This window comes from Oreochromis aureus, linkage group 8, assembly GCF_013358895.1.
Source record: "Oreochromis aureus strain Israel breed Guangdong linkage group 8, ZZ_aureus, whole genome shotgun sequence".
Classification (NCBI taxonomy): domain Eukaryota; kingdom Metazoa; phylum Chordata; class Actinopteri; order Cichliformes; family Cichlidae; genus Oreochromis; species Oreochromis aureus.
The window spans coordinates 3,781,246-3,796,763 of record NC_052949.1 but is presented as its reverse complement, the minus strand read 5'-3'; the positions used below and the strand labels follow the sequence as shown (position 1 = coordinate 3,796,763).

General features: G+C 40.3%; 1 protein-coding gene across 4 annotated transcripts; it reads left to right on the top strand.

Moving 5' to 3' along the window:
* The first annotated feature begins 3,806 nt into the window (after positions 1 to 3,806).
* gprc5c (G protein-coupled receptor, class C, group 5, member C) lies at positions 3,807 to 14,406 on the top strand. Of its 4 annotated transcripts, none has more exons than XM_039616522.1 (5): positions 3,807 to 4,025; positions 6,707 to 7,717; positions 9,752 to 9,852; positions 11,923 to 12,049; positions 13,248 to 14,406. In XM_039616522.1, the coding sequence occupies exons 2-4, from the start codon at positions 6,745 to 6,747 to the stop codon at positions 12,013 to 12,015; spliced, it is 1,167 nt and encodes a 388-aa protein (XP_039472456.1). In that variant the 5' UTR covers positions 3,807 to 4,025; positions 6,707 to 6,744; the 3' UTR covers positions 12,016 to 12,049; positions 13,248 to 14,406. The 4 variants fall into 4 exon arrangements, with proteins under 4 accessions (XP_039472456.1, XP_031606287.1, XP_031606286.1 ...); XM_031750427.2 differs by having other exon boundaries at positions 6,680 to 7,717; positions 11,926 to 12,049; XM_031750426.2 differs by having other exon boundaries at positions 6,680 to 7,717.
* Positions 14,407 to 15,518: the final 1,112 nt, after the last annotated feature.

Here is a 15,518-nt window from a genome sequence, read left to right as displayed (position 1 = left end):
TCTCGGCTCACGCTGAGTTCTGAGAGTTCGTACGGAGATGCAGATACGAACGGTTTCTTTGAAGATGACTCCTGCTGCCTCACAACAACAGAGGGGGGTGTGAGAGAGCGTGTGGTGGCAGCAACCTTACGGTGGTGATGACAGTGGGAGTCAGAGATGAATGATCAAACATAATGTGGCGCAAAGATGTCCAAGCAGGCTTTGATTTACTCAAACAGAGCTGCTGCTGATCGTATTAGGCAGCAGAGCAGTGAGGCTGGGGGAAGGGCATTAAAGGGGAGGTAAACCCCGGGAGCCACACGTCCCCTGTCTGCCTGACACCTGTCCTTTGTGCCTGTTCAAACACCTGCTGATGGCCCCCCACTCTGCTCCCATTGAGCCCTTCCTGTTGCTTAGCAGGTGTCACAAGGAATCAAATGAAAAGACAGAGCACAGCAGAGAGTGATGGCGTCCTATCAGATGCACTTATGCAATAAACACAGGAAGTTTACACTACAGAACAAAGGGAGGAAGTTTGCCCAATTTACTTACTACAGGAAAAGTTCAGATTTTATGTAGTTTCAGTAGCAATGCAGGAAGTAACGCTGGCCATGAGACACTTCACTCACTTTTCTCTGAGGTTGCTGGTGCTAAAAAATGCTCATCTATTGCAAAGGCTTTCATTTAACCTGATTTCAGGCTTTCATAATTAATAATTTTATGCTTTGATGATTGGAGTTTCTGCCACACAACATCCACTCAAGAAAAAATTACTTATTAAATAGCCCATGACTTTGAATCTAAAGACAATGAGTGCATGTTGGTTTGAAATGTATCTGTCATGCAGATTGATCCTGCATGTAAACACTGGGGAGAGTTTCATATGGAGGGAAAATAAAGGTTTAACAAAGGATCGGTGCTGTTTATTTTCCATTGTGTAGTTTCAGGTGAGGACGTTGTGTTAATTTGAATCTGGACATTCAGACGAAAAGAACTTGTTTGAAATCTGGCCTTGTCGTAATAATTATAATAATAATAATAATAATAGCTTTTGACCATATTAGTAATAAAGGAAGATGCCAGGTGATTACACTGTAGGAGGATAAAGTTGGTTTTATGGACATCTTTTAGTCCAGCACAGTGAATCCGAATAATTATTTTAATCTGTCTTTACATTATCTGTCTTCACTCTGACTTTTTCTTCGGTTTCAGATTTAATATCCTGTTGAAATAAGAGAAAAAAATCTGAGTGATGAACTGGGGCTTGCCAGAACAAAGAATAATACATCACTACCTCTGCAGGGATTTGCTTTAACAAAATATTTCTGATCTTTATCTGGAAACAGACAACTGATGGACACCAGGGCTCTGCTGGAAGGAAGCAAAGAGAAGTTTAGCTCTCAAAGAAAAACTGTTTGGTTCCAAGGCCAGGTGAAGGACCTAATTTTAGAGAATGGAAACCTGAAAGCATAATTCCTATCAGTGATAGCCAGATGGAGGAGCTGAAAAGTGAGAATGAGAATGGTGAATAAAGAAGCCAGCAGCCTCACTGAGGTAAATGAGGCAGGAAGCATCAGAAGTTGATTTACAAGCACGAGAGTCTGTGTGGACTGGTCTTTTAATCATTCCCCCAAAACCTCACATGCACCTAATTCTTCACCTGTACTGTCAGCGCTTACAGCTCGATTTCAAAAGAGGTTTTTTACTGCATGAGAATCACAGAGGGTTGATTATCGCACATATATACACATTCCTCACCTGCAGCGAGCATCACAACATTCTGTTAGTGGTAAAGAGCTTTTAAGACTTTCTAGCTTCTGTCTGTGTTGAGGCTTTAAATAATAAAAGTGTTGACATTTTGGTTGCAGTTGCAACAATGTAACAGTCAGGATGCATCATATTATCAGTGTCCATCCTTTCTCTGAACTATAAAGCGAGCTCATTGCTCCAGGTGGGCTGTAGCCTGACCCAGGACAGGTCGCCGGTCCTAACTGGTCACAGGGCATTGCAAAGAGGCAGTCTGCCTCATACTCTCACATCCACGGGTGCTTTAGAATCACTAATGAACCTAATATGCACGTCTTTGGACTGCATGAGGAAGTCTGAGCTTCTTACTGTGAGGCCGCAGTGCTAACCACAGCAGCTCTTTTTATCTGTGAAGCAGCATTAAAATGATTGAGAATGAGTAGAAAATGAGCTTGCTGCCCTCTCTGGGCTAACAGAGGTATCGCCAGACAGCAAAATAAAAGCTTTTCTCGAATTGTCAAAATCTGGACAAACTGGCAGCTTATCACATCCCCCATTTAATATGAAACTGTGCTTCGTCTTTATTGAATTCTGATTTACTTTTATTTATTAACTTTACCAGGATTTACTGTTTGGGGTTTTTTTTTTTTTTTTTCATTTGATGGTCAAGAAACTAAAAATGAAATGACGAATGAATTTTGCAGAAAAGAAATAAATGTGTCGTCGTGAACTTTAATAGCCTGCAGAGATGGAGCTCCTGTGTTTTTGAAGTATCTCTGAGCATTGCACAGTATAACCTTCCGGTGAATTTGCTGGGATGTCGACTCCTGGGAAGATTGTGGCGATGTGTTAACACACACCTGAATGCTTCAGACCAACAAACTGCCAAAACCTCTACAGAGGCGCTAACATTTGATGATGAACAGTTAATCAATTAATTAGAAGTACATTTTTCCCATGACAAACTTTTTTTTTTCACAGGACTGCATTCAGATTTTCTACAAAGGAGATTGGAGGAGAGATTCTTAAAGATGATTTGTAGAAATAAACGCGAGCAGGTGTTGGCGTCCTTCACCTGCTGCTGAATTCTTCGAATCCTCCACTAGATGTCTCTACACACCACTCACGCGTTCAGGTAGACCAGCTGTTCACTCAAAATGTCTGTTTATCAATTATCAGTGGAAGAGTGACTTAAGAGTTGGTTGTGAGCAAATCCAGATAAAGTGTCCTCTGTGTGTGACCCTTTCAGGGACGCTTTCAGTGGGGAAAATGCGGCAGTGTCCTGGAAGCTACCACCACAAAGCAATAAAACAGAAACTGTTCCTGTGAGTGAAGGCTGGGGCTGAAATTGGCTGAGCTCACAGCTTCTGTGTGGAAGCCTTTCAGAGGGAACAAATAGAAAAGGTGCCATTTAAGGTGTGAGGTACTCATACAGAACTGAGTGACCTTTCACTGGAGAAAAACATGTTTATTACTGTGAAGGGCGCCACAAGTGAGAAAATACTTTTATTTTAGGTGTATTTTGTATTTCAAAACTTACAGAGTATGATAATGACTTCTATCAAGAGTCTAAATGCTTCTTTAATTTCTTTTGCAAATGAGGTATTTATACAAAACAGTATTTACTCTCTTTTTCGCCTGTAGCCGCTGCTGCACATGCCCATTGTTCCCTGCACTAATCCACACGCATTTCTAGCACGTCACGACTTTTGCCGTTTTTTAAAGTTAATGTGCTAATGTGTTTGATTTACAGTGCAGCTGTAGCCTTGCTGCTACAACAGATAGGAGTCGATAACATTCAGTGTGTTAGGATGTGATTCAATAATATTAAACAATATTTTGAAGGCTGTTTCTAACCTGTTTTTATGGATATTTGTGCTCAAAGCTGTGTAACATGCTACATAATATCCTAGAATATTTGATACAAATCAGATACAAATCAGGCCATAAACGCTTCAAGAAAATGATTCGTGGATTAAGGTTCGGTTAAGTCTCCCGGAAGTGAGGGTAGGTCGCTGTAGTGTCCTCTGAAGTGATGAAAACAGCAGTGCGCGCGTGTGCGTCTGCGTGCGTGCTCGGAGAGAGAAAGAGGGGAGAGGTGGGAGAGGTGGAGAGGGGATGACGAGAGTCACACTGAGAGGAAAAGCTCGTGAAAGGATTCATAAACTTGGGAGCGGTCGGAGCAGCTGTGCCGCAGTTTGTTTCTTCTCCGGGTAATTTGTGTCCAACTATAGCGGTGCGTTCGCAGCAGGTGAAAACCAACGAGCCGCGCCCAGGAGAAATCTGCCGAGAACAGCCAGGTAGTTAAACTCCTCACAGCCATCACAGCCTTTATTCACGTTCACTGAAGCTTTGCTGCCTGTTTCTGAGCTTTGCTTCAGATTGATTTCAATATTTTCTGAGTATTTAGAGAGAGAGAGAGCAGGCAGGGTATCAGGTGTGGAAGACCGTTTGTGCCAACTAAAGAAAAGTTATTCACTGAAAACAATTCTATTAAAATAGATTTTGAAAATGCTGTGTTTAGATGGGAAACAAACTCAGCACATAGACACGTTAGCTCTTACTTTCAAATACTTAAGTTATACATTGTTGTGTTTGATTATTGTACAGCTGAAAGTTTAGGGGGGGGTGCAGAATATAACAAAGATTCAGTTGTATAATGTAGAAAATCAGATTTAAGTAAAGTTCATCCCGACCCTTGTTGTCTTGTAGAATTGCAGCATGCTCTTCAGTTCATACCAGGACCAACTCGATCTAATTATCCATGCGGAAATAATTTGATTTACGTTATTTCTACTTCATTAAAATATCCGTTTTCCTGATGGAAAATCCACTCCTGTGATCCCATGGTCTCTGGATAAGGTTAGATATCAGTATGAGAAATACACGACAGAGTTATACCTAGACCTGAGGACAGCACCACAGCAAATGGATTAAAATGTACTATACCTGTGCAGGATGCAATATGGGCCTCTGTATTACCTTCAGTCACAGTATTCTGTGTCTGGCACTTGGCTTGTAGTCATAGTAATGCTAAACTTGTCGTCCCATTTTAGTGTCACCTCATAATTTTGACTCACTAAGTTATTCTGACTGTTATAAGTGGCTTCTTTCTTTATATACACATTTTTTTAAGCTACAGTGAATAGGATTAGTAGGTTGACTTCATTAAAAAGGCCATATAAGAGTTTAAAGGAGTAGAGGAGTATTAGCTGGACTGTTAAATTTAGTACCTCGAGTGTAAGTCTTGTCTGTGCTGGTGAAAGTGTAGAAGCCTGATTGAGTCTTGCCTGGCAAAAAAACCATCTAGAAGGACACAAAGTAGGTTTTACCTGTGCGAGTTTGTGGTAAAGTAGCTAAACATATATCATATATTAGAAAAAACTGAAGGACCTTTTGACTCTTTAAAATCCAGTTTACAGATTACATTTCTTTGGTTACATTTTCAGTTATTACAACAATCAGATTCAATGTCTTGTATTAATTCAGGGGTGTGGGCCACATATAGCCCACTTTGATCCTAAGTGGGTCAAACGAGTGAAAATCCCCTTTCTGTGAGTGTGAAGGAACTTCACATTTAATCCCTGAGTTATCTCAATATAAGAAAAATAAGTGCAATGTCAACGGTATATCTCAGTTTTTCCACATGATAAAGAAATGCTGCTGAAAGAAATGAAAGAAACCTGTCAGCGTGACTTAATTTCTTAAAATTAAAGCAGTTAATGTCCAGAATTACAAAAAGTCTGGTAGCTCATTGCCCAGAATGGCCTGTTAGTATAAAGTTGGATGATTTTTTTAATTCACAGGAAAAAAAATTAAAAAAATTGACATTTCTTAAGTATATAGTGAAAAAACAAGAACTTCTTTGTTATTTGATTGTTTAGCTATTACTTTATTGCTGTAGTATGAAAAAGATGTCACATGTATGAAATTACAGCTACAAGCCCAAAATGTATGCCCTTCTTCACATTCTCCAAACATAGCCAACAGGCTGTGTACCCAGTTGGAGTTTTTACCGGGCCGATTCTGGCAAGACATCATTTGACATTCTCCAAAGTTTCACCGGCAAAAAAATCCTCAAAAAAGGCCTAAAAAGTTTAGAAAACAAAAGTATTGAAATTGCAGATGTGCCTTAAATATGCGTATAATATTTCCCCCCGGGAACAGTTACAACAAACAACTCAACAAATATTGAAATGAATGGTCTAAGAACTTTGTTTGATCAGTGGTCACACCCTGAAACTGGGAGTAAATGTATTAGTTCTCATTCTGTCTATTTGAGGGGTGACAGAGCGGAGGACATGTAGAAAAAGAATATATTGGCCTCTTTGTTCCACAATGATCCGTCTTCCTGATTGAGTAACAGAAGGTCAGAAAGACTGAATGTCCGCACGGCGCGTCTATCGATTTGGCTCCGAGACCGTCCTCAGTTTAGTGTAATTGGATCTGATGGGGACAAAGAGAAACAGCCAGACAAGGCAGAAAGACAAAACCAGAATTGCAGAGATGTTTATTCCCAAAACAGATGCTCAGATTTTATGTAATTCAGCAGGAAACACTAAAAAAGCAACACCTTTGGATTTGATTTGACCAGTTTTACCAGGTGAGCCTCAGGTTCAACGCACTTTTTTCTCACTGTTGTGTAAATGTACAGAAACAATGTCTGTTGACAGATGTGTTAATCATTAACATTAGAGTTGGGAAAAAGCCCAGCGTTGACATTCCTCCCACATTTTTGAAGTGTGACTGCAGACCTCTGATTCTGTGAAGCTCTAAATAAAAGCAAAGCTCCCTTTTACAGAACATTTTCCAGGATAACATGACGACATTCTGTCTGTTGACTCATGCAAGTGTGATATTTGCTCAGCTGGGTGTAGGCAACTGTATCTTAATGCAGCTTTGGTGACGTGGTTTAGCTCTTTGTTAAAATCTGTCCCTATCATGTCTCTCCCAGACATTCCCTGTTTGTCCATCTGAACAGGTGCTGCTAGAGTCCCAGAGCAACTCGTCTCAGGCTCCATGGCCAGCAACATGACCCCTCAGGGCTGCGGCCCGAACGTGGATTCCATTTATTACAATCTGTGTAGCACTGAAGCTGCATGGGGCATCGTGCTGGAGGCCTTAGCGGCAGCTGGTATCGTCTTCTCCTTCGTGCTCCTCATCTCGCTGCTGGCCAGCCTGCCCTTCCATAAAGACTACAACCGCAAGAGCTCGGTGGCTCTTCACGCCTTCTTCCTGATCTGCACTGCTGGTCTCTTCTGCCTAACCTTTGCCTTCATCGTGGGAAAGAACTTCTCCACTTGTGCTTCACGGAGGTTCCTCTTCGGGGTGCTGTTCAGCGGCTGCTTCGCCTCCCAGCTGATGCAGTGTGTGAGGCTGAACATCCTGGCCAGACGGAACAGCGGGCCTCGAGTTTGGGTCTTGTGTCTTGGGGCGCTGGGGCTGTGGCTGGTGGAGGTGATCATCAACACAGAATGGCTGATAATTACAATTGTGTCTTCCAACACCACAGCTCAAACTAGCACAGCTATAGCCGTGCCTTGTGACATTGCTAACGAGGACTTTGTCATGGCGCTCATCTACGTGATGGTGCTGATCCTGGCTGTGATGGTGGCGAGTCTGACCATCATGATGGGCAAACACACACAGTGGAAGAAGGAAGGCGCTTGCATCCTTGTGACGAGCCTCTTTTCAGTGGGTATTTGGGTGGTGTGGATCGTCATGTACGTGTATGGGAATGGGAAAACCGGGAATCCGACGTGGGATGACCCAACCTTAGCCATCGCTTTGGTAGCAAACGCCTGGGTCTTCATTATCATCTACACCATTCCCGACATCTGCTGTCTGAACAGTGACGATGAGAGTCAACAAGACTACACAGAAAATTTTTACCAAAACCAAGGAGTCGGATACGAGACGATCCTGAAGGGACAGTCCTCCCAGAACGTGTATGTGGAAAATAAGGCTTTCTCCATGGACGAATCCAACCAAGGTATGTAGCTTAGCCTTGGAGTTGCTGTAGAAAACCTTCAAACAAGCAACTTCACAAGTACGCTTAACTTTGAAGGGTTTTATTGGTTCAACTGTTATAAAGGGATTCTAACATCGTCATGAGTCTTTATGGTTTCAAAATTTTGCACCTGGTCCAAAGTAGATCTTCAGATGGGACACCTGAATCCACAGAGGCATCATTTAAAAGAATCCAAGGACAAATAGACCCAAAGCTGGTTACAGTGGTCAAAATAAAAACCAGTCAAAAGACCTAAAATTAGATGAGGAACACAAGACTGAGCATAATTTTGACAAGGGGGATTTTAAGAGTCTTAGAGCATTAAAAATGAGTACATAAATGTCTAAACTAACACGTGAGATCAGTTCTCCAAGTGCTTAAGGCTGTTTAAAATACAGTTTACAGATTTTTTTATGGATGTTTCGGTGATTTTTTACTGAATAGATGAATTCATGAATGACCCAATGCCACATTTTTACAAACTTACAATTCTGAACCTTAAAACTAGTCTAAAGTTTAAAAATCATGTTTTGGAATTTATAAGCTATGATTGGGTAAAGGTGTGGATCTCACATCAAGGCCAGTTTGAGGCAAACAAGAAAAAAACTAAAAACAATTTGGATTTTGGAAATACATGAATTCATCGATTCATCTTCTCTCCTTTGTGAAAGAGATAAAGACTACAAGCTGTGGTGATTTTGTCCTTGTTAAAGCTGCTCACGTAATTTCCAAGAAGAAATGTTGTGTTGCTTCGAGGTATTCAGTGTTATTTGTTTCATCAAAGCAAAGTGGAGCTGATGTTTTTGGTGGTAGTTGAGCTCCGTCTTTTATTTCCTTGAATGTGATGCAATAACATTTACATAGCAGCAATAAAACCAAATCAGAGGTTCACCAGAAACAAAAGATATTCTGAGCTAAGGTTGATGATTACAGAAAATATTCCTGATTTTCCTGCAGCAGCCGTATACAATATGACCGTGAAATAAAAGTTCTTCAGAGCAGCTACGCACGATTTGTTTCCTAAAGGCAAACATTTCCCCCGGTCAGCAAACCGAACGGTGTCGGAGCTCTTCAGAGCATTCACCCTGACGCATTTTCACACAATAGCCATCCTTATGAGGTTCGCTTTAGTGTTATTACAAACTCTGCCTCTCACGATGACCTTGCGCTGATGAGTGAATGTTTTCTAGCCCTCAAAAACACCAGAACAAACAAAATATGCAGCAAAATGTCCTGAAAAGGTTGTTTTCTGCCCACACGATGACTCCACAGAATCTGATCTGCTGATCTGAGCTCAGCCCAAAGGATCAGAGCAGTAAGTCTGATAGTTGTCAGGGATCGCTAATTGAAGACGGTTCACAGTAACAAGGAAGGTCATGTGTACTTGTTTATAACCTGTAAGGGGTTTTTTTTTGTATTATTAGGTAGCTGTGGTGTAGAGGTAGAAAGAGTAGCTTTGGCTTTGTGCTATGCTATGGTAAGCTAAATATGTTACTATACAGATAAGCACAATGTGTAAGAATGCAGAGGAGGTTCTGTCTCTTATGTACATTTTTCCTGATTAGCACAGACTAATGTGTGTCATAAAAAGTCTCAGAATTTGGTTTGAGCACATTTGACTTTAATCATTAACTTACATTACGTCCTACAGTATGACTAAACTGCCATTAAATGAAAATCATCATTCCCCACCTAATATTTTACCTTCTGAATCATTCTTGTTAATAAGTGTCTGACTACATCTATGAATGCTGTATCACTCCCACTAGAATCATTACACCATCTGTTTGCGCTGTCTCCACGGCGACAAAGGTGTGGCAACTGTTTAATATGGGGGTTAGTGATATATCATGTCCATCTCTGCAGGGCACTTTCTCAAAGATGGAGGGCAGGCAGGTTGTAATATGAAGATGAAGGGGATTATTGCTGGGTAGCACTTAAGAGGCCACAGATATCACACACTGATTGTTGGGTGATTAAAAGATTTATTTTCTTATCTCTGTCTGTTCATCACAGACTCCAAGCCTGTGTCTCCATACAGCGGCTACACCGGTCAGATGCGTAACTCTGTGTATCAGCCCACTGAGCTGGCGCTCATCAGCAAAGGAGTTGGAAATGTGAGTATAAAAGTGATACATTCACAGAAAAACACATTTGAATATGACCAGTCCACTCGCACACATACCTGTTTTCTACACTAAGCAAATTTTTATGGAAATAAGGAAGTGGTGACAGTAACCATTTACAGTTTTTGAAGAGCATGAAAACCTCAATAACACCAGATACACATAACACCAACAACCATCACGTCCAAGGCTTTTTTAGTCCATATTTGCATTTTGATTAACAACAGGCAAAGAAACATGGGCGTATGAATAAAACAGGTGGACATTTAAAAGTTGTTAGGAGCACGTGTGGCTTAAATCACAGCTTTAATTCTAATGTCACAGATGCCAGGTGTTAAACATCCAGCTGGAGGCGTTTCCTCAGGTTATAGAAAAAAGTCCATTATATAATCATTAGATTCAAGGCTCATTTAATACAACATGGCATTTATTTTGTAAATTATGCGCACCATTAGTGTCTGTAAAGACCAGAACACCAGGGACACTTTAGGGTTGAGCCAACCTCGTGACTAAAGAGCATTTGTTCTTCTTAGAAAAGCAAAAGTGCAGAGGTCATGTGATGGTTTCAACTTCTGACCACAGTCTGTATATAAATGAGAGACTTTCCCAACTGATCAGTAATGATTTAGACCCACCTTAAACTAAACTGTAGTAATAAGGACACAAAATAAACATCCTGTCAGCATGTGAGGCCTGAAACTACCGACTAATATCACAAACTCCTTAAAAATGGTGCAATGAGGTCACAGATTAAAGTAACTGAACGAGCTAACGTTGTCCACCATATTGCATGTGGTGTGACCAGCTGGTTGGCAGTAGTTCATGATGGTTTCAGTGTCAGTGGATGAAATCTGTTGCACCAGAAACCTCCTTGAGATTGATTTTGTTGCCTGTAGTTTTTCCAGCCAATCATTTTCTGCTCTCAGTCCCCAGCAACTGTTCACAACAATCTCTGGGAATGCTCATTTTTCCCAAACTACCTTTGGTTGCTAGATGGTCGTGGCTCTGTCTCAAGGCCTGTGTGACTGGGCACAATCAGATTTCCCCACGCTGGTGTTGTTCCTATGTCATGATAACAATTTTGGTCCAGGATCAATGTTGCAACTGACCAATCACATTGGCTAAGCAGTTAGCGTTAGCCAAGAAGTTAACTAACATGACTAATATAAATCTGGCTAACAGCAAATCTAACTTGATGAAATATTTATTATACTCCATAAATTAATAAAGAAAACACTTGACATGCTGACCATTTGTTCCAGAAGAGCCTTTTATATAAACAGAAGCATCTTTTTCTTTTTCCCCCATTTTCCACAACTAACAGCAACACCAGGATATCAGGTAACACCGTGTGACGGGCCGTTATTCAGTTGATCTGATATTGTCACACATCCAAAATGACCGAAGTTATCTAATCTAACTTTTTGTCTAACCATAAAAGAGAATCGCCCCTGCTGTAAATTAAACAGAATGTGCACTTTTGATACAAACCATGAAGTGAAATCTGTGACAGAAGCTTTTTTTTATACAGTGTTTATGTCAGTGGTATCTGAGTAAGTACTGGAAGGTGAGATTTAGTCCCTTAATGACTTTGTATACAAGGTCACCATTGAAATGCATTTTAAGTGTAGTATCAGTGCACAGTCAGGGTTTATTTAGTGGAAAACACAGTTAACTCAAAATCCTGGCAGCTATCTAGTTAGTTAATGCTACAAGTGTACATGCAGAAATCATATACTGAAAGGTTTTAGTGTATTTTTGCTTTCTGTGCTGCTTCCTTTGCAAGCAAAATAAAGTCTGCTCTCTCATACTTTTTCAAATGTCCGGTACCTGCTGCGGTAATATCTGAGACACATCTCAAGAGTTAGTATGCGATTTCTGTGAAAAGGTTTTTTAAAATGACCCATTTGTTTTTAAATGCAGTGAACCACCAGGGGCATGAAGGTTATGTTTCATGTAAAAGCTTTAAGAAGTCATTTGAATTCAAGCAGGCAGTTGCAAACACACTCCGTCCCTATTCTTGGATGTTTTTGTCATGGCCCTTCTTATGACTTCACGCAGCAGCAGCTACCGGACCCGTCCTTTGACATCGTCATTCCCAGAGCTTCCATTGGCTCTGCGGCCAACAGCGGGAGCAGCACCCCGTCAACATAAAACGAGGCCGGGAACACAGCACGCACAGACGAGTGTAGGTCGAAAGCAGCTGCCTCGCCTCCTTCGTCACTCTGCAGTTCTCCTCTTTATCACCTGCTTGACTCCAGATGCTTTTCTTTTCATGGCCTCTGCTCATTTCCGACCTCTCAGGTCCTGCTGTATCCATAGCAACTTCTTCTACAGGTTGACTATGAATCACTTCTTTGTCTGGATTTTTTTTTCTTATCTTGTGCCGTTCACTCTCTATAGGCCTTGTGTCTGCCTCTTCTGTGCATATGCTCTTGGACTGAGCGCACTCTGTACTTCTTGTGTCATTCCTCTGGGAAAAAATCAAAGAAAAAAATGTTGATGAAAAAGGTAGTGCTTGATTTGGGGGACTGGTTTTCACTATGCTTATTTATCTTAAAAAAAGTGAAATTCTTGCCTGAAGGCTTTAAAGGTGTCTCTGAAATGTGTGCAGCTCTCATTCATGGAGGAAGGCAGCTAGTGTTTCTACGTTTATGGGCTACAAAAATGCAAAATTAGACTTTTATTTGTCACTTTTATTTAATATAATTGTATTAGTTAATGTAGAGAATGACTTAAAGATGCTAAAATATGCATTTAGACTTTTTCAGGAGTGCTTAGGATTTATATATATATGTATATACATATATATATCTATATATATATATAGATATATATATGCAGGTTGGACTGTGAGCATGTCATTAGAAGTGTTTGTGGTTTGTTTTGGTTTTTACATTTGCAAAGAAAAACAGCCACGTATGTGCTGCCATATTTTAAGTAAATCATGAGCATGTGAATGGTTCCAAGTAAGTTTGTTATTTTTAAGTTTCTATAAATATTTCTTTTAGTTTTTCAACATCCAGTCAAGTTCAGGTTAGTTTGTATCCGCAGGTAGATTTAGCCGACAGTAGGTGATCGTCCATCCTCGCATGCCCAAAACTAAAATAAATCAATAATGGTTAATGATCCACATCATACAATGCCACATTTTGTAGACTAATACTCTTACATAATGTAAAAGAATAAAAGAATAAGCAAACAAAATAGTAATAAACCCACAAAGGGTGCAGAAGGGAAACTAGGGAGTGGTTGCCAGTGATCATGTAACTCTGCTGGTGATATCCACCATTAGTGAGCAAGCTGTACACTTCCAGAGTAGCTTTTTAATCCTTCAGAGGGTATATAACACCAAAAAACAAATCATTTCTTTCTTATTTTTGCAGGGGCATGGACTGCAGAGGACATCCCAGTGGTGAACGTGCCACAGTTCGCCAGACACCATCAGAGTAACTTTGGTTCACATTTTCTCGTTTATACTTGCTGACCTTTTGTTTTCTATTGTTTGCGGTTCCCTAAGCTGGTCCTAAGAGGAACCTTCATCCCCAATACATGGAGATGAATGGGAGGTCATCCCACTGAGGAACAGATAAACCTCCCATTGACTGATTTATTATGTTCCCCTGGGTATCAGACAGTCAAGAGCTTCATTTGAAAGTCAAAGCGCAGGGATGAAGCTGCGGCTTTGCTGCAGAACAAAGACTTGTGCAGTGGTCGGCTTTTTCTGACAGGGAAGCGCGAGCTCTCTGCTGGACACAAACACACAGATGAAAGTCACGTTGCTGATGCCACAAAAACTGGGAGGAGAATCGTCAAAGCAAATGTTTCAAGTGTCTTTGGCTCAACATTACTTTCACTTTACACATTTAAGGTAGATTGCATTCACTTAGATTAAAAGGATAGTTTGCACAGATAAATTTAATTATTGAAGTCATGTTTTTGAGCCTGGGTTGTGATTATTGTTGATAACCACAAAGTTAACACATGAAATTAAGCTTTTGAATTAATCTAAATGTACAATGTTGTCAGTGAGTCATTGGTTTTATGATGCACGAATGTACTGGATAAATGTATATATGCAATACTGTCTAAAGCACTGCTGTGCCATTTAATTATGTTCAGTACATGTTACACTGAAGAGACCTGCCTGTGGTTAGCCTGTTTTACTAGCTTATTGTTAATCAGTATAATTCCTCATAGAAGACTTTTTTCATTTCTGAAAAATCAGCTTTTGTGTCAGTATTTTTGGATAAAATAAAAATTTAAATTTCATTTGCCCAAAAACTGAATATATATTTAAATATATTTTTGTTATTCTTGAAGAAAGTTTATCATAGAGTCCAAAGTTGTAAATGTAACTATAAGAACGTCCCCCAGAGAGGGGACGTTATTTAAGTATGTGGGTGTTAATGAGCAGAATTTGCCATCATGTCTTTTACATTTTAGCTTTCAGTTACCTTTACTAATAGTCCTATGCATTCTTTCTTGTACAGTAGTTGTCCTATAAATGTCATATGCCATAAAGTGAACTCTACTCCACTGAAATCTGTAGTCCCTGTTGTTTTGATGGGTGTGCCCATATCCCGTTCACAAAAGCTCGAGCTGAGAGCCCAGCAGCTTTTTCTGGTTGCTTTTGAAGCTAGCATTAGCAATTAGCAATAATCTTCAATGATTTATCATCTTAACGCATACGTTTTCTCTCACTAACCACCTTGACCAACATGTGATGCGGAGGAATTATTGTGCAGGATCAGGAACTCCTTTGGAACATTAACCAAGAAAACATTAGAGCTCATACCATGGGTGGTTGAATAAACGAGCCAAGTTGAAGCTGTGGAGGCTGCATCAGCATTATAACATTAGCATATATGAGAAATAATTTGGTTGACTCGATGCAGTAAGTTTAGCTGTTTCACACCACCTTTATTTTTCACTAATATTTTTAATCCCTGGATGTGGATGCGGCACTGATCTGTGGTGGTGAAGAGAATGCTGAGCATAAAAGCAACCCATGCTCAATTCAGTACAATTTTATTTATTTTGTGCCAAATTACAACAACAGTTACCTCTAGGAACTTTATATTGTAAATTAAAGATATAGTATCTATCCTCCCTTAGCTATAGGGTGAGGAGATTAGTTATCTGGGAGGGATCAGAGTAGAGCCACTACTCCTCAACATCAAAAGAAGCCAGGTAAGATGATTTTTCCATTTGACCAGGATTATCCCAGGACATCTCCTAGGTGAAGTGTTCCTGGCATGCCCTGGTAGGAAAAGTCGCCAGGATAGTTTATACTGGAGATCTCTCAGATGACGGGCGTGAGATCACCTTGGTGTTCAGGTGGATGAACTGCAGATACATGCCAGAAAATGGATGGATGGATTTTTTTAAAGTTGTTACATTTTATTGTCATTTTGTCATCATCTTTGCTGGTCTTTTTATGAGTCGCCACTAGTGTGAAGAACTGCTACATTGATGCAACTGTCAAAGGTTTAATGATGTGAACAATGTGCCAGCACTATATTCACTGAATATGGGGTCATATAAGTATGGAATATTAGCACTGACTTGTTAGAGTGATGGCATCCCTCTTAATGATTATGTTTTCTTCCTTTTGCTGCCAGCTCTGTACATTTTAGCATCAAGTCTGAAGAGTT